The sequence below is a fragment of the Rattus norvegicus genome, chromosome 16 (genome assembly GCF_036323735.1).
Source record: "Rattus norvegicus strain BN/NHsdMcwi chromosome 16, GRCr8, whole genome shotgun sequence".
NCBI classification, from domain to species: Eukaryota; Metazoa; Chordata; class Mammalia; order Rodentia; family Muridae; genus Rattus; species Rattus norvegicus.
This window is the reverse complement of record NC_086034.1, coordinates 9,926,615-9,945,347: the sequence shown is the minus strand read 5'-3', so window position 1 is coordinate 9,945,347 and position 18,733 is coordinate 9,926,615. Positions and strand designations below refer to the sequence as shown.

The window sequence follows — 18,733 nt, the reverse complement described above, 5'->3', positions numbered from 1 at the left end:
AGCGCTGGGGTTTATAGATATACCCAACTATTCCAGAACTTTGGTGGTGTCGTTGGTTTGGTTTGGTTTTTAAGAGATAGGCTAGCCCACGCTACAAACTTACTATAGGGGTTGGGGATTTAGCTCAGTGGTAGAGCGCTTGCCTAGGAAGCGCAAGGCCCTGGGTTCGGTCCCCAGCTCCGAAAAAAAGAACCACAAAAAAAAAAAAAAAAGTACAAAGTCTTTTAACAAGATGTATTTTATGGGGCTGGGGATTTAGCTCAGTGGTAGAGCGCTTACCTAGGAAGCGCAAGGCCCTGGGTTCGGTCCCCAGCTCCAAAAAAAAAAAAAAAAAAAAACAAACTTACTATAGCCCAGGCCTTAACTCCTGATCTCATTGCCGGGATCACAAGCTCCTCCCACAATGCCCCACTTCCGGGAGTGTTTTTGTTTTTGTTTTTAATGTGTAAAATGGAAGGATTTTATTGTGATACCATAAAAGAAACCATATTTACATCTGCTAGCCACCCAGGAAACATGAGCGAGTACTACTGATTCACATTCATTTTGAATTGAAGGAAGATGGTTTTTGACGGCATTTTAAATTTGCAATGATTTAAATTAGCTTGTTCTCTTAAACGTCTGTATTGAACCACAAATAAGTAGGTATAGTTTACTCACCGGGACTAGATATGATAAAGCTTACAAACTTTCGTTCATCTCCCATCTTTGCTGTTACGCTGCCTCCCTTCATCACCATGCTGGATTCCACATCATTTCCGGGGGACTCTCGAGGCAAGTATGCCTGTTTGTCCCCTTGAAAGAACATGGACAAGCCTAGTTCCCCCAACTCCATTCTGTTCTCTGGAAATGGGTTTCATTTGGCAGAATAAGTAAGAATACAAGTAGGATTCTGAGAATCTAAATTCTGGTTTCCTTGCATTGTGACTATAGACAACTCCATTGTATGTTCTGTAGACACCCATTTTAACTACAAGACTCTGTACTTGCCTGGCCTTTTGTCATTTATCCTCACTGTTGTCCTGGAATTTACACAAGCAGAGTTTTACTTTTATAGAAATTCACTTTCAGAGAGGTCAAACAATACGGTCAAGAACCCACAGGTACAGCACACCAGAATGAGCCGAACTCCTATCACCTCATCTGAGATTCTAATACTGGAGTGTACCGTGCTCCAGAGTTTAAGTGATAAATCGGTAGCTTTCTAGGTCCCTTCAGGGATTTATTTTATACTTCTCCCAGCTACATTTTCTCCAAGAATGAAAACAGGTATAAACGGTTGGTTATCGAATCGGATCCTCCTATTTTCACCTGTTCATTCACATTCCTCTCATTTCTAAATTAACGGGAGCTGTCTATTCAAATAGTCTTAAGTGTTGCCCCCCTCAAAAAACTTTTCAACTTACCTATTTCTATTTGCCAGAAGAGAGACAGCTAGCATGTCTCAGACACCACTAATCCTTCTAAAAAGTTATTTCATATTTAAAACCAATTTAAAACATTAAAAAACCCTCATGGATTTTTATTCTGTAGAGTACTGATATATATTTTTCTTCCTTTGCACTCAGTTTCCTCTCTTGCTTCACTTGGGGAAAATAGTCGCAAGTCTCTGTCCTTAACAGAATGCGTCTTATAGGAGTCAAGAGGGCTCTTGCTTTCAGTGTCTCCTACAAAGAACAAGCCATCCTAAACTGGAAACTGAAACTTAATATTGAATCATTCGGGTCATGAGATCAATACTGCTGACATATATCCAGGAACTATATATACATAAATTAAAAATTACATGAACCATCCTGAAGAGGTTACGGTCCTCAACTCAAAGTCACTTGTATAATTTAATACACGAAAATCAGGGACTCGGAGCTTGGGAGCACACCTAGGAAATCGTTTAGGGATTTTCTTCATTTTGATTGTCTTGCTTTCCTGTCTTCAGGAGGAACGATTTTGACTGCAAAGTAAGGAAATATTGAGAAGGGAATTTACATCTTTCAGTTCTTAATGGTGTCCTTGCGTGATTTTCTCGTCAGTCCGTGTTTCTGGAGAGGGTTTATGATTATTGAGAAGGGTCAGTGCTTCTACAACAGCAATCTTGCCTTTGGGAATGGCCATGAGACTCTTGTCATAGTGATCTCCTATCAGCAGTCTGGATTCCTTTGGTTCTTGCTGTGGTTCACCGTCTTTTCCATTACCAGCAAGAGAGGCACCAGATCTTTGGAATCGACATACACATCTCTTAGTAATGACAGCAGCTTGTTACCTTTTCTAGAAACTTCTTCCTTGATTTCTGGATACTGACTCAGGTGCTCCTGCAGGAGACTGCAGGTGGAAGGGTGCTTGGGTGCATGCATGGAGGGCTTCCTCTAACTGATCTCCCGCTCCGCTTGCTTCTCCACGTTGAAGTTCCTGAAGGTGGGGGTCACTGGAGCTCCCGTCTCTACCTCATGATGCCCTTAGTTCACTATGCACGTGGGGAGACACCGGCGCGGTGACCCCGGGAGTTTTTAATATACATTTGCATTTAGTGTGTGTGAGTGTATGCGTGTGTGTGTGTGTGTGTGTGTGTGTGTGTGTGTGTGTACACGCCTGTTCATATATGCTGAGTCTGGGTGAGTGTGGGTGCACCTGTGTCATGCATGGTACACATGTAGAGGTCAGATGACAAAACTGAGGACTCAGTCCCCACCTTCCCTCTGAGTTCTAGGGAACACACTTTGGTCATCAGGCAAGCGTTCTTTTGTTTGTTTGGTTTGGTTTGTCTTTTAAATATATAATTTATTTATATGAGTACACTGTGATTGTCTTCACACACACCAGAAGAGGGCATCAGATCCCATTACAGATGGTCGTGAGCCACCATGTGGTTGCTGGGATTGAACTCAGGACCTCTGGAAGAGCAGTCAGTGCTCTTAACACTGAGCCATCTCTCCAAACCCAGGCAAGCATTTTTAACCTACGGAATCACCTTGCCTAGCCCCAGGAATGCTGCCTGATGCATAAAATAAAGTACGCAGATAACAAAGGGCACTGGAAACACTGGAGTGATATTACCGAGGGTGACACCCACCATTTGCCATCTTGCTAATATTATTGTCGGTCAGTATCCTCCAACCAGAAGGTCTGACCTCAGGTCTGAGTGGAGGCGTAATTTAGGGCAGTGGCACCCGCAGCCCGCTCCTGCCTGGGATTTCCACTCACTGCAGTGCCACGGTGTGTGATAAGCTTTTCCCAAGTTTATCACAGAGAAGAACTCAAATCTCGGCTAGAGGTTAGTGGGAAGAATGATGTTAGTTTCTTTCTTATTTGTTCTTCCTTTCTTTGTTTCTTTCTGTTTTCCCCATCCAAGTTCATGGTTCAACCCACACACCTCAGGCTGAGGACCTGGCCCCTCTGTCTGTCCTCTCCCGCACAGCATGTGCCCATCGTCTTCCAGATTCCTCTCCTATGTCCTTCTGCTCTTGACATGCCAGTGTCTGGTTCCCGTCCCTACTCATTGTCCCCGTTTGTCAGAGGCTCGGATGGCACCTGGCAGCAGCCTAAATGCAGGTCTTGATTCTGAGCCGCTGCAGACCAGAGAAGAAGGAAGTTTATTCTCAGCCCTAGCTGCATCAAAGACAGAGTCAGAGCTGGGAGCCGGGATATCTGCAATGCGTGCAAGGTTGTCTTAGGGTTTTACCGCTGTGAACAGACACCGTGAGTGACCAAGGCAACTCTTATAAAGGCCAGCATTTAACTGGGACTGGCTTATAGGTTCAGAGGTTCAGTTCATTGTCATCAAAGCAGGAACATGGCAGCATCCAGGCAGGCATGGTGCAGGAGGAGCCGAGAGTTCTACCTCTTCATCTGAAGGCTGCTAGCAGAACACTGGCTTCCAGGCAGCTAAGAGATGAGTCTCAAAGCCCACGCCCACAGTGACACACCCCACTTCGACAAGGCCACACCTCCTAACAGTGCCACTCCCTGGGTCGAGCATATTCAAACCACCACAGAGGGCGTGATGGGTGCCCAGGGTGGGCACAGAGCAGCAGATAATATTCAAACAGAGAGCAGCGTTTTTAAAACTTCCCAGTGCCAACCGATCAGAGTCCCTGAGGATGGACTCAGGTGCCAACATTTTGAAAAATCCCAGGAAATCACCTGGCAGGTGTGCTGTATGGACAAGGTGGTCCTGGTGGAGGGCAGCAAGCTCCCTCCTCTTCATGGCCTCAAGAGACGGAACCTGGACTCTGGGTAAGGCCAATGTCCAGCACTACCATGAGTTTCTTAAAGCAGTTGGGTTTCCACATGGCGCTGCTTTGCTTTTTGACGGGGATACGTTCGGAGAAGTCTGTAAGTAGGTGATTCCGCTGTGTTGCAAAATGCATTCACAGAGTATCACTAGATGAGATTACCTTTATGGGGTCACCGTGTATGATGGTTCCATAAGCATCACATCATGTGGTACATGGTCCTGCCTTGATCCCGTGGGCAAGGAACTACAGTGTTTGTCGTTCTTCGTCTCTGCCCACGTCTTTGCAACGGCCAGCCAATGGTGGGGCTGAAATGCTACCCAAAGTAGCAAACAGCTGATGTGCTGGCCATAGGGATGGGCCAAGGTGTGTGGACCACGGGGCACCCACATGGCAGGCTTTTCTAGGCCTATCTTATGTGTGTGGTCAATTGTCAAGTTGAAAGCTTGCTCTGTGGGCTTCCCTCACATGTTCTCTTAGCCTTTTGTCTCCTAAGTCCTCAAGGGCAGTGCCGAGGCCTAATGGGAAGAAGAGAAAATCTGCACTGTTTACAGCTTTGGGATTTCGCTGCCATGTTGACAACCACGGCAAAAGACACCTGCAGTTTGTATGCAGAACCATCCTGGGGCTGCACCAACATAAGCTATGGCTGGTGGGATAGAGCCAGAGCAGACCCAGGTACATAGTCCTGTGGTAGAACACTGTGGTTGAGAAGGTCTCTGAGAGTCCCTGTAGATTTCTATCCTGTTTCATTTCTCTCTGGTACCTCAGCTCACAGCCATTGGATACTGCTCTGGGTCTGGCAGTGGTGGTGCACACCTTTAATCCCAGCACTGGGAGGCAGAGGCAAGTGGGCCAGCCTGGTCTACAGAGCTGGTTCCAGGACAGCCAGATTTACACAGAGAAACTGTCTGGAATAATAATAAAGTAAAAATCGCTCTGTCATCAAGACAAATGGATATTTTCCTCCTCTCCTCACACAGAGACCCTACTTTGTACAGAATGACTTGGATACATAGCTATGATCAGCAGAAATATATTGAGAAAGCATGGTATTTCCCTCCCGTTCTGAAGGAAGTTGATCTCTGGGTCTATAAGCCTCTACATAGCCCTGGTGCTGTGCACAAAGCAGCAGCAAAGCCCTAAGGAATGCACCTCGTTCCTTAATTACCTGGTAACGTGCACTCACTTTCAGTGGGCAGTGGGGTGGGAACAGCGAGCCAGCCACATGGCCAGGGTTTCTGCTCTGTGCACACCCACATGCCCATCGTGGGTGTGTGGCCAAGTTTCGAGTTAAAAGTTTGATTCAGAGGCATTGCTTGTGTGTCCCTAACTCATTCTTATACCTCGCCTGCCCTTCTCCATAGAAAGCTTGCCTGAGGGAAGAGCAGGCTGGGCTCTGAGACACGACCATATTGCCCCCTCCCAAATTAAACATCGAGCTTGCCCAGGGTAGCTGCTGTCTCTGATGGTAACCCAGGCTGTAGAAGCTTAACGGATGAATGAGTGCCTCTTTCATGATGGTGTTGAGTGCCTCAGACTGGATTCGCTGTGCGGCACAGATAGACTAAATAAACCCACCATTGGGGGCTGGCCTGAGTACCCAGGGCCAGTGCCCTCGGCCGGGAATGTAGGAACCTCAGGAAAGGCTGCAGATGTCCATGGGGGCAGTCTCACAGGGTGTGCAGACTCTGTCACATTCTCCACTGCTCTTGGGAGTCCTCACTTTCCCCTGCCTGAGTCCTCTGGCTAATGTAGGGTTTCGGAGGAGAGACTGGGGAGCGTTTATGTGAGGGTGTGGGGAGTTAGCTAAAGGAGAAGAAAGCCAGAGGAAACAAATGAATTTTGGATGTCTCAGGGTGCTAACAGGATTCCAGGGTCATTTGTCTGGGGCCTTAGGTTGGGTTAGGATGCTTTGGCCAGGGAAGGAGGGAGATGTTCAGACAGGTTCCACAGCAAAAGGAAGCATAGAGGTCTTTGTTCCTAGCTCCTCCCCTGGGCCGTGAGGAGGAGGCTCCCATTCTCACAGGGTTTGCCAGATTCCAGGTAATGGAAGGCTGTTGGCCTGCTGCCTTCAGGGTTGTGCTCATTATGATACTTAATATTCCCCCTGGAAACAGCTCCTTGGAATTTCCCAGGAGCCTCTGGGTAACCATATAGGCCATGGATGAGGAAGCCAATCCCCAGAGGAGGCCTGGAAGACTTGAGACTGGAATTACAATCCCACCGCCCAGGGTGAACCAGAGATGTCCTGTGCTGTGGATACTGTGGCCATAAATGATGGTGGGGAGGGGCCAGGAGCCTCCTACCTTCTTAGCCTCACAATCAGATTTTCTGGTGAGGATGTTGAGGGCTTTTCCACAGAGGACAAGAATTCTGGAGTTTGGAAGACCCTTAAGTAAAGTCAGCGTGGGGCCCTACGGACAGAATCGTTGTTGCCGGGTGGGTTATATCCCCCCCACCCCCTTCCCCAGTGCAGTTTCTCCACACCTACCCAGGGCCCACTGCTGGTCTAACACTAAATGAACACACTCCCGTCACTTTGGCAGCCTCTCACCAGGCTCTCAACCCTCTTAGGATTCCCACTTCCCATGTCCCCAGCAGCACCTCCGGGAAGGAGAGGTTTAAAAAGCTTTTCCCACCTCCTGTCAGGCAAGCTATGGAAGCGTGAAGGGCGGACTTCAAGCAGTAAGGGCTGTGAGCCCCTGGTCTCCCTTAGTACAGCGGCCAGGGGTGGGGTGGGGGTGGGGAGATAAGTGGGATCACTGGTAGATGCTGAAACCAGGATGAGCAGAGACACCACGGAATCTGGGCAAAGCCAAAAGTTGGCACCACAGCCCCTCCCATGACTCAAACTACCATTCTCAAGGGAGCAGCATCTGGGCTTGGGTAAGATAATCAAAGAACAGGAGTGTGGCAGGTGAACTGGAGCCCAGTGAGCCCACGGACGACAGCGGCAGAGGGGTAACAGTGGTGGGGGGATGAATGACACATGGAAGCTAGCTGACGCCCAGTTTGCACTGTCACCCTGCCCCCAGCTCATGTGTCACAAGGCATCTCGGCTGTGAGGATCTTCCTTCCATGACACCCAGGTGGACAGTCCCAACTCCTGGAATTCTCAAGATCCTTCACTCCTTAGTCCTTCTAGCCTCAGGCAAGGCAGTGCACCCTACCGTCACTAATCTCTAGGTGGTTTTGGTGTCTTTTCAAATCTGCTGTTCCCCACCCTTCCCATGAAGTCCTCTAGAACCCAGACCAGCACCTCCCCCTGCACGTAATGTGTGTGGAATTGCCCGACTCCCACAGGCTTCAAGGGGCTGGCCCCCCAGACCACCCCCTGAGAAGCAAGGACCAAGGAGAAAAGGCATTTCCCTCTTGTGCAGTGTGTGGGGGTGCTGCTTTGCTCAGAGGGCCGCAGAAATAAACAAAACAGACCTGTGTGTGGCCTCAAGAGAGAGGGGACCAGGGCTGGAGAGATGGCTCAGTGGTTAAGAGCACCCGACTACTCTTCCAGAGGTCCTGAGTTCAATTCCCAGCAACCACATGGTGGCTCACAACCATCTGTAAAGAGATCTGATGCCCTCTTCTGGTGCATCTGAAGACAGCTACAGTGTACTTATATATAATAAATGAATAAATCTTTAAAAAAAAAAGAGAGAGAGAGGGGGGACCAGGTGCAATGATGTCACTAAGTGCCGCAGAGGATGCACAGGTGGTTGTGAACACCCCAGGTCCTCAGGAGGGCTTCCTTGATGACACTGACAAAGTCTGTTTGAGCAGGGGACAGGCGAGGACTGGGGAGCTGCACTCGAGTAGAGGCTGGAATTGCAGGCCTTCAGCAATCTTTAGGAAAGGCGGTTTCAATGGCTGCTCTTTCCCCAAGCAAAAAACCCTGCCTGTGACTTCTGCATCCCATGGGTTCAAGCCTCTTTAACCCTTTACCAGATCCTGGATCTAACCTTCAGGAAGGTCCCAAGAAGCTGGTGCTGACAGATACTTCCTTACTCCTCTGGCAGCCGTGACCTGACTGTCCAGGGCAGTGGTTCTCAACCTTCCTAATACTCAAACCCTTCAATACAGTTCCTCCTGGTGTTGGTGACCCCCCTCCCCCCGCCATAAAGTCATTTTCATTGCTACTTCGTAACTGTAATTTTGCTACTGTTATGAACCAAAAATATCTGTGTTTTCTGATGGTCTTAGACAGCCCCTGTGAAAGGTTAAGAACTGCTGGTTTAGTACCTGAGCTCGGCTGCTCCGTACTCTCAGATAAGACTACTGTGGTGAATCATCAGAGAGGAACAATAGCAAGGAGGAGGACCCCAAGCTTGCACTTAGCTCCATGGTATGGCAGAAGCCTGGCCCACACACAGGCATGAGAAGGGCACAGCATACATCCTGATGAGCCTTGGTGTATTAGTTTCTCCAGGAAAAAAACCACCTTTTAAATTTGTGATGATGATGATATGATGATGTTGTTGTTGATGATGATGATGATGGTGATGATGATGATGATAATGTGTGTGCATCTGCATGTGGGTAATGTCCATGCTCCTGAAAGAGCCCAGTAGAGTGCTGGAGTTTGAGGCATGGGTGTTAGATTTCAAACTTGGCTCCTCTGAAAGAATAGCATGTGCTCTTAACCCCTGAGTCATCTCTCCAGCCCCAAAACTACTTGACTTTTAAAGATTTATTTATTTATTATATGTGAGTGCACTGTAGCTGTCCTCAGACACACCAGAAGAGGGCATCAGATCTCATTACAGATGGTTGTGAGCCATCATGTGGTTGCTGGGATTTGAACTCAAGACCTCTGGAAGAGCGGTCAGTGCTCTTAACTGCTGAGCCATCTCTCCAGCCCTACATTTTTTTAAAGAGAAATTATCACTATGTCCCCCAAGTTGGTCTCAAACTAATGATACATTATAGCATCTCCCTTTGGGCAGGGAAGTGTGAAGATGTTGTGGGCTCATGGATAGACTCAAAGACAGAATCTTACATAGATTTACTTCCCCAGTGACCACCATGCCTCTCAGAAGAACAGGGGCCATTCCTGATGAGCTCTCAGAAGAGAGGAAGTGCGAAGGACAGAGCCTCTTGCCCCATGTCCAGGAGCTGAGGCTGCTAGTGTCCCCATAGGCATTCGTATGCACATATACACACATATTCATGAAGTCACCATCAGACCCTTGTGGACTGACATCAAGGACCCACTTCGGAGACTGCCAGAAGCAGGGAGCCACTGAGCATGTGTAATCCCCTCCCTACCCTGTACTGCTACTTAAAAGTGTGGAGGGATCCTGCCGCGTGGCACTCATGCCTTTGTGCTTCATTAGACATTGAGCAGTCAGCAGCCCAAACAGCAGCTCCAGGCTGGATCTAGGCTGGGGATGTGAACAGGGAGCCGGTGGGCCAGGCCACGGTGTTAAGGATGCTGTAAAGCCAGCTGGGGACCGATCTGGACAATCCCTGAGCTTCCCATGCCTTTAAGTCCTCCAAGAGCCTGAGCATGAACTCTCCTTCAGAATCAAGAGTCCCTTCAAGCTTAACTCAGGATCCCAGCTTTACCGCCAGCCCTGCCCTCCTACAAGGCATTTGGAACAGCACTCAGAACATCTCCGTCAGAGTCCAGCTTCTATCCGTTAGCCCCACGGTAAGTTTGGGGAGCATGTGTGCACACAGAGACTCCTCCTGTTGCCAGCCTTGCACCCAACTCCTGTTTTGACAGGGAAATAGAAAGGTCTGAGGGCCTTGGGCATCACAGAACTTCTCTAAGCTTTCTCTACACAAAGTGGCTGAGACAAGAGGGCACAGGCGGTGTCTTCATTGGCAGAGATCCTTGGGAGGACCAGAAAGGCAGGCGCTAATCCACCCTTCCTGGTGACATCTATTCTTTCCAGCAATTGACTAGCTCCCCTGTGGGAGTATGCTAGGGGGGAAGGCCCCAGGCTTCTGGGATGCTTCAGGCCAGAGTGGGGTGTTGGGCAGGACAATGAGCAGTCTCCTGCCTCTCCCTAGGAGATATTCTCAGTCCCTGTACACTCATGGCGGAAATGACCTCCCTGCAGCAGCCCCGAGGAACCCAAGTTTTTTTTTCTCCCTCTTTTGCCAGGCTTCAGTGTCAGTCCTCAGTTTTACTCCAGGGGTTGCAAGTTCTCCTTGGTGGCTTGCTACGGGGTGTCCATCCATCAGGAGGGCATGACCCAGGAGCTAGCTCTATAGATTCCTCAAGGTCACCAAAGCTACGCCCTGTTCTGCAGGCATGCATTTGTCCTGCTAACCTCCAGCAGGCCATTTGAGCCTTTCACTTCCCTCTCAGGAGCTCAGCATCCAGACATATATGGGCTCAGAGATAAATTTTGGAAGACCTGCGCTTTTCCCTATGGGCTGGCCATAGCTTTTCATCCATACCTCAGTTTACCCCCTTGCTTTGTTGGGAGCTCACTATTCTTCCCAGGGACATCTGTAGGTGATGCTCTCCTTTCTTTCTTTCTACAGACACCTGGGCTTCAGGCTGCTGCCTGGGTCCCCTTCCCCACAGTCGACGTCCCAGATCATGCTCACTATACCCTAGGCACGGTGATCCTGCTGGTGGGACTCACAGGGATGCTGGGTAACCTGACAGTCATCTACACCTTCTGCAGGTGCCTGGTTGGTGGGGTGGGGTCAAGGGCACTATGCATACCCACACATATAGACGGGACAGAGCACAGGGTAGAAGTGACACCCAGCTCTACCCAGGGCTCCTTAGGATTGGCAGAGAAGCGAGGAGCTTACCTTCTATAGTATCAGGTCTAGGCATCAACTTTCAAGCAGATGAAAAGCGAAAAGTGGCCCAGGGAACCCATTGGGCCTCAGACATAACCTCTGAGGCAAGCAGTACTGTTAGGGTCTTCAAGTCCCTGCTCTCACCTCTGTCATCCTCTGCACCCAGAGGACCCCCCCTTTCTCTACCTTGAAGAACATCTTTAAACACCAGGATCCTCAAACCCTCCACAGTCACTCCTAGCACCTTGCCTCAGCTTTCCTCCCCACCTGCTGGTGTAACAGGCAGGCTAGGAAGTAAGCAGGCTTCAGGCTCCTCCACAGACAAGTGGAAGAACTGAGCCAGTCTTTTATCCCCTTGAGTGTACATCTCATCTGTCCAGCGTGGAGCTGTGTCTTCCCCATCACTGGCCCTTCTCCTGTGTGTGCATTGATTAGAGATGAATCCTAGCTTTGCAACTTACTGATCTGTAACGGGGACTAAGTCCTTTTGTGAGTGCTCTCATCTGGACAATGGGAACCACTATGCCCCCTTTAGGACCAGATATCTTAAGATGGATGGTGTTAGAGGAGGTTGGTGAAGGTACCTGACCCAAGGCCACAACCATAAGTTCTTGGGCCTTTTGCCACCTCAAGTGTGAACTCTGAAGAGACAGGCTGAGTTGGGCAGGGCCAGACGAGGCAGAAGAAGGAGGAAGAGAGGTAGGGAAGTGAGGAAGGAGGCCTGAGAAGGTAGTAAGAAGATATCAGAGCAAATGGGAGGGGGAGAGTAGCGGGACATCGTTGGGAGACTGTGTCCAGGGAGGTTTGTACAGGGAGACACACAGAGGGAGTAATCCAGAGGGTGAGAAGAAAAAAGTGATAGGACCAAGAAGACCAAGGAGAGCCCTTAGTCCATATGATTGGTGGTGTCTGCTGGACTGAGACACAGGTCTGAGGCCCAAGAGCCCCAGCCCGTGTGCATGCATGTGTGTGGGGTTGTGTGTGCATGCACAGCACATCTGTGTGCCTGTGTATGGTTAGCGTAGTAGCATGTGTGTTTATGTGCATGTGTGGAGAGCTGAGGGTGAGGGAGGCCTTCCATAGCCCTGGAAGTATTGGCATGCATGCCCTGACTTCCTCTGACCTCACAGGAATAGAGGCCTGCGGACACCGGCAAACATGCTCATCATCAACCTGGCAGTCAGCGACTTCCTTATGTCGTTCACTCAGGCCCCGGTCTTCTTTGCCAGCAGCCTCTACAAGAAGTGGCTCTTCGGGGAGACAGGTAGGCATTTGAGGTTCCTTTTTGCCTTAGGGAAGAAGGGATCTTAATGGAGGGACGCTGCTGCAGTGGAAGGTGGCCCAGGTGAGGTGATTTTTTCTGGTGGGCAAGTGGGCAGCACCCTGAATCCCGTGACTGAAGAGGAAAGATGAGGTTCTGGTCTTGAGGCCTCTGCCATTCTGGTCAGGTGTGGTAAGCAAGCAGGGTGGAGATAGATGGCTCCGTGTTTTCTGGGAGGTAGGAAAGGAGCTGAGTTTGTCCCATCCTCAGGAACTTTCTTCCCCAGGGACTTAGGGAAGTGGGTTTGCCCACAGGTTGCAAGTTCTATGCCTTCTGTGGGGCTGTCTTTGGCATCGTTTCCATGATCACCCTGACAGCCATAGCCATGGACCGCTATCTGGTGATCACACGTCCACTGGCCACCATCGGCATGAGATCCAAGAGACGGACGGCACTAGTCCTGCTAGGTGTCTGGCTCTATGCCCTGGCCTGGAGTCTGCCGCCTTTCTTTGGCTGGAGTAAGTGCGTTGGTGGAATTAGGGGAGAGGCAGATAGCCTGGGACAAGAAGTTTAAGGAAGGTCGGGTTGAAGAGCTGTCAGACAGCCTCATGGACACCTAAGTCTCAAGTCAGATGGCCGTTCAGTGGCATCACTAGCATCGGGGAAACTCAGCGAGCTTCACCAGGGAGTAGGGCATCAGTCTGGAAACCTGTCACCACACACCAGGGTAAGGGAGTGGGAGCAAGGACAGCATGTTTGACATGTGGTTTGTAGTGAGTCAGACCAGTCAGGGACTGGGCTGTGAGGCCTCCGCAGGGTGGACAAGCTGCAAGACTTTAGCCCTGAGGATCATGACCCCGGGGCTAAAGAGAAGCTAGCTTCAGTCAGGGCTAGAGCGGTGTCCGGTGTCCCCGTTAGAACCAACGTGGGCGTCTCCCTTCACATCTCTCTGTTGCCACCAGCTTTCTCCATTCGGAGCAGGGTAGGCATGTGGCTAAGGGCCAGGTTGTGCTTAGGAACCCCAAGCTCCACCTTTGAAACCCCTCCTGAGCAAGCTACCCTGAGCAGGACCACAGTGAAGGCTGAGCGCCTGTCCCCGGCTCCCAGGCGCCTACGTGCCCGAGGGGCTGCTGACATCCTGCTCCTGGGACTACGTGACCTTCACGCCCCTCGTGCGCGCCTACACCATGCTGCTCTTCTGCTTTGTCTTCTTCCTCCCTCTGCTCATTATCATCTTCTGCTACATCTTCATCTTCAGGGCCATTCGAGAGACAGGCCGGTGAGTGCGCCGCATAGAGGTGAGCCCAAGAAGGGAGGGTCTGCCTGTCAGAACAGAACATGCCCAGATCGGCTCATGCGCTTATGGGATCATCTAGGAACCTTCCGGAGACAAGGCCCTCTGAGGAGGGCTTAGAGACTGCAATCCTGGCAGAACCACTGGGGGGCAGCTGAGGCTTAGTGAAATGAGGACTGTGTGGGAAAAGATGAGCCCTTCTATATGTCCCCAGAGATGGTTCAGAGAGGTTCCCCGCAGTAGTTGTGACCCTGGTACATGCTACAACCCAGATGCAACCTTCCTAGGGCCTGTGAGGGCTGTGGTGAGTCCCCTCTGCGGCGGCGGCAGTGGCAGCGGCTACAGAGTGAATGGAAGATGGCCAAGGTCGCACTGATCGTCATTCTCCTCTTTGTGCTGTCCTGGGCTCCCTACTCCACTGTGGCCCTGGTGGGCTTTGCTGGGTGAGCAGGAGCCCTAGAGTTGTACAGGGGCTGACAGCACAGGCCTCTGCCTCCAACCTGACCCAAGTCAGCCATCCTGACATCCTAGATCCAGCTTTACAACCTTCCCCTTCCCCTGTGCCTCACCCCACTAGGCTTACCCAACTCCCAGAAGCTTCAGAGACATACTGTGGTGGTGGTGGGGGAGCTCTGGCTACACAGAGGTAGCCTGGAAACGTTCTGTCTTGTTGGGAACCTGATGCTTGGGTCCCCCTTAGCTGGATCCATAGGCACACAGATAAGGTTGCTGATACTTAAGAATGGGTTCCTAAGTGGTGCCCACTAGTAAGTAGCTTGAGTCTGGTTGGTAGCTCTGGCATTGGAATGAGATTTTGTTACTTTGAGCTGTCTGAGAACCAATTTTCTTGAGTAGTAACAATGCAGTCTCCTCTAAGGGCCTACCAGAAATTTCTCTAGGACATCTAAGGGGGCAGTGCACAAAAGGATGGGGTTGGCCTGGCTGTGTTGGTTTACACCTCTCTGGTTTAGTTTGGGCCTTGGCAGGGTCTGCCGTAGAGTCAAGCGGGGGTATAGATAAGGGACCACACACCTTCTCTGTCCTAGGTACTCGCACATCCTGACGCCCTACATGAGCTCGGTGCCAGCCGTCATTGCCAAGGCCTCGGCCATCCACAATCCTATCATCTATGCCATCACTCACCCCAAGTACAGGTGTGGCCTCCTCCCGGCCTCCATGGGGGGCATGGAAGGCCTGGGCCTGCCACTGAAAGGCAGGAGTTATCTGTCTCTCTGGTCTCTCATGTGTGTATCAGTTGGGGGTCCTGAAAGTCTTGGCGTGTTAATAACACTGGGAGGGTCCGCAGTTGGCAGACCCCACCCTTCTTTTGCCGAATCCCACAAGATATCAATGGCTACCTGAGAGGAAGCCTGTCCTAACGACAGGGCTATGTCTTAAGGCAGCCACGGTGGCTCATTAGCAGTGCTTCCTGTGCAAAGGCAAGCCCTCAGACCGTGGCATCCTGCAACGACCCAGCAATCATGCTTGCCTCCTGAGGTAATGTGGTCAGGTTCTTGCTCTACTAAAAAACAAAGTGAAAATGAGGTACTGTTGTGGGCACTCAGAGCACGCTCAGCTTGGAGGTGTCCAGCACTTGCTAATCTCCTGATGCAGGCCTCAGTCAGTCTAGCCTCTAGCACTCTAGCACCCATGGCACCCATTCCCAGAGATGACATCCAAGGCGACCATGAAGTGATGTCTGATTGGTTGAACCCACTACCCCTACCACACCCTGATTCTGTTGTTAATCCCATCAGCCCTGGGAGCCTATCCATCTCTCTCACCTAGCTATCTGTCTGTGCCCATCACCAATGTCTGTCTGTTCACCAACTCTATCCCTGTGTTAGTCTGTCCTTTCCTTCTCCCCTTCTTGTCCCTTCACCCTAACCAGCAACATGACCCTGCAGGGCGGCCATTGCTCAGCACTTGCCTTGCCTTGGGGTGCTTCTTGGAGTATCAGGCCAGCGCAGCCACCCCTCCCTCAGCTACCGCTCTACCCATCGCTCCACACTGAGCAGCCAGTCCTCAGACCTCAGCTGGATCTCTGGGCAGAAGCGCCAAGAGTCCCTGGGTTCTGAGAGTGAAGTGGTAAGTCCCTCCCCTTTCCTTTCCCAACCAGCCCTGGGGATCTGGACCTGGGTGGCAGAGCCACACACTGGCCCTGGGGACACTTCATTCACCCCCACTGCATCACCCTCTGTGGCAAGCAGGAATACCCAGGACAGAGAGGAGACAGGTGGTCTGAAGTTACCTAGCAGCAAGATAGTCTAAACATGGACTTTCCAAGTCACCCATTTCTCCATGATGAGAGCTGGCCCAGGATCCCTGTACCTTAGCACCAAACGCTACCTTGCAGGAGGTGTAAAGAGCTACAAGCTACAGGAAACTGAGATCATTCCTGACTTCAAGCCTTGACCCACCACACCCTCTTGTATCTGAGGGTTAGCATGGCCAGTTTGTCTTCCACTGCTCTGGCCTTCTGCTAAGATATAGAACTATCTACGTTTTTGAACCACTAGTAGAAACCACTTACAGAAAATGAGGAGTCTGTCTCATTTGCAAGCAGAGGCCTTGACTCTCCTGAAGGCCACTGTCTAAATACCTACATGCTTAAGCAGGCCAACACTCTCACAGGAGTACGTTCTTTCCTGCCCTTCGCTGACCACAACTTTGTAAATAATGTCATGAGTTCCCCTCAGTAAATACCTGTGTGTAGGCTGAAGGGAAGGGGATATGAGTATGCTCTAAGTAAGCTGTCCCTCTCACCTCAACGTTGCTCTCCCACCTCCCCAGGGCTGGACAGACACAGAAACAACAGCTGCGTGGGGAGCTGCCCAGCAAGCAAGTGGACAATCCTTCTGCAGTCATGACCTGGAAGATGGAGAAGTCAAGGCTCCTTCCAGCCCCCAGGAACAGAAATCCAAGACTCCCAAGGTAACTGGGCCCAGTACCTGCTGTCTGTGAAAGGGCAGGAAGCCTGGACAAGTAGCCTAAAGAGTGACCAGAAAGGCAGGCTTGCTGTGTGAACAGACCTCTCAGAGTCACCCCACCCCATACATCCCAGCTTCTCCTTGCCTACCTCCAGGACGCTGTGACGCTCAGACATCCGTAGCAGGGTCTAAGTATGATCTGTGTCTAGGGAGTATCTACATGGGACTATGTGCTCTTGAAGATATGGGGCCGACAGCAGAGAACGGCTCGGGCATGTGTGGACCATGTTCCTGGCATATGCTCTCTGCCCCTGGGATTCCTCTGTGCTGTGGGGGTGACAGAGTGTGATGATGTGCACGTCTCTGTGTGGTTCTGATGCTGGACAAACCCAGGGAAGGGGGCCGAAAGCCATGCACACGCTCGCTGCCAATGCCCTGCGCTCAAGATGTCACTGAGAATTCTTGTAGCTATTAAAAGAAGAACAGCTGTCAGCCCCGGTGCCTATGGAATGGAATGTCGATGGTGATTAGAGAAGGCCATATTTTGGAACACTGGAAATGCCAAGAGCACAGGCGCCCAGGCAGCCCTCCCCCACCTCAGCTGACAGTTCCTCCGCCCTCCTCTCTCGTACACAGCAGCCCCCGTCAGCCTCTGGGTGTTCTGAGGCTTCCACGGCCGCTCTGGGATCATAGAGTGTCCTGTTCTCCTCCCTTCACGCTGCTTTCCTATGAATAGCCTGCCGATGCTTCTGACGTCAGAGAGCTCCCGTTCCCCTATATTGTATCCCAGGCAGTATACACAACCACAGAGGCCAGGGAAGAAGCCTGACAGTGGCCTATGCTGGCCAGGAAATGCTTGAAGACATAATAAGGTCTATCTTGGACAGAGGTGGGACCACCAGGAGGGGCTTTGGGCATGGAGGCCAACCATCAGCAGTTGTCAAACATAAGTGACAAGCACTACCATCAGGTTACAAGCACACAGAGGCACCTCCCTGAGGTCCCCTGGTAGAAGGGGTTGAGTTATTGACATGAACATCCTGAGTGGGGTTCAGGAGAAGGAAGTTGGTGTCCCGGAATAGGGTGGTGGGTACAGCAAGTGTGAGGTGAACTTCTAGAGGAAGCCCGCGCTACAGGTCAGGAAAAAGGTGAGTGGGTTAGGGCAGCACGGATGAAGGGGATGCCAGGCCCCACACACACTGGGGACTGCAGAAGAAAGATAAACTGGGGTGGGCAGCGGCATAAGGAGTTTGAACCTCAGGAGTTCAAGAGTCTGAGGATATCCCAGGGATTATTCTGAAAACAGCCTAAGATTGTGCTGGCTCCTTCTTTGGGGTGCGATCCTTGAGAAGGTCCACCCCTTTGGGGGTGTGGTCCTTGAGAAGGTCCACCCCTTTGGGGGTGTGGTCCTTGAGAAAGGTCAACACCCAACCTTGACGACAACCCGGCTCTTCCCACAGTTCCCTTCACTCGTCAATGTTCTCAAATAGGAAGAGGTCTTAGGAGGCCCTGTGAAACACTCCTAGAGATGAACAGATGTGTATTATTTATTTTCAGACCAAGAGACACCTCCCCAGTCTGGACCGAAGGATGTAGGATGCCCAGTCCCGTCCCCTCCCTATCACATGCACAGACCCGGGATTATCTCACAAGCCTGGAAGCTTTGAAGGTGTTCCTGTCACTCGTGCTACACTGGACACACTCTCCAGCTCCTTTCCACACCATGAAGCACCGTCGCCGCTTCTCAGCTCGGCAGCCACACCTGGGCTCCGCCTGAAGCATGAACCCAGGTTTTCCTTTCCAGCTTCGCTTCCAGCAGCTGTCGCCTCTCCTCAGACGCTGTATGCCGCGATTGTCCAGGCAAGGACAATGGCGATGGCGCTGGGGAACACGTCATTTATTTATGAGCCAAGCATCTTAGCCAGCCTTTGCAACCAGGCCGGACATCTCATTGGTTCAGAAAGTTCTTTCCTGCGTCTCCTGCTGCCAGTGCTCAAAAGCTGAAGACAGACTCTGCTTTGTGCACCAGGAATACTTTGGCTCTAGCTCCCCCATAGCATTCACGGTGTGGCCCACACTCATATGTTCGCGGGCACCGGCAGGCACATAGGTACCTATTTGCATGCACAGCCAGCACATGTGTGCGCACCCTGCACGTACTGTTTCGTGTCAGTGGTCTAAGTTCCTTCCAGATGTGGATCTGACAAGGCACGGGAAAATAAAAAAAAAAAAAAATTAAAAAAACAACAACAAA

General features: G+C 51.0%; 1 protein-coding gene and 1 pseudogene across 1 annotated transcript; one reads left to right on the top strand and one right to left on the bottom strand.

Annotated features, from left to right (window-relative positions):
- Window positions 1-1,426: 1,426 nt before the first annotated feature.
- Ndufaf4-ps2 (NADH:ubiquinone oxidoreductase complex assembly factor 4, pseudogene 2) lies at window positions 1,427-4,286 on the bottom strand (annotated as a pseudogene).
- A 5,251-nt stretch (window positions 4,287-9,537) lies between these two features.
- Window positions 9,538-18,710, top strand: Opn4 (opsin 4). The gene is given in 10 exon segments (NM_138860.1): window positions 9,538-9,879; window positions 10,725-10,870; window positions 12,125-12,258; window positions 12,570-12,773; window positions 13,363-13,534; window positions 13,837-13,992; window positions 14,596-14,703; window positions 15,457-15,637; window positions 16,343-16,483; window positions 18,037-18,710. Coding segments are annotated over 10 exon segments (1,425 nt in total). The 5' UTR covers window positions 9,538-9,735; the 3' UTR covers window positions 18,076-18,710.
- Window positions 18,711-18,733: the final 23 nt, after the last annotated feature.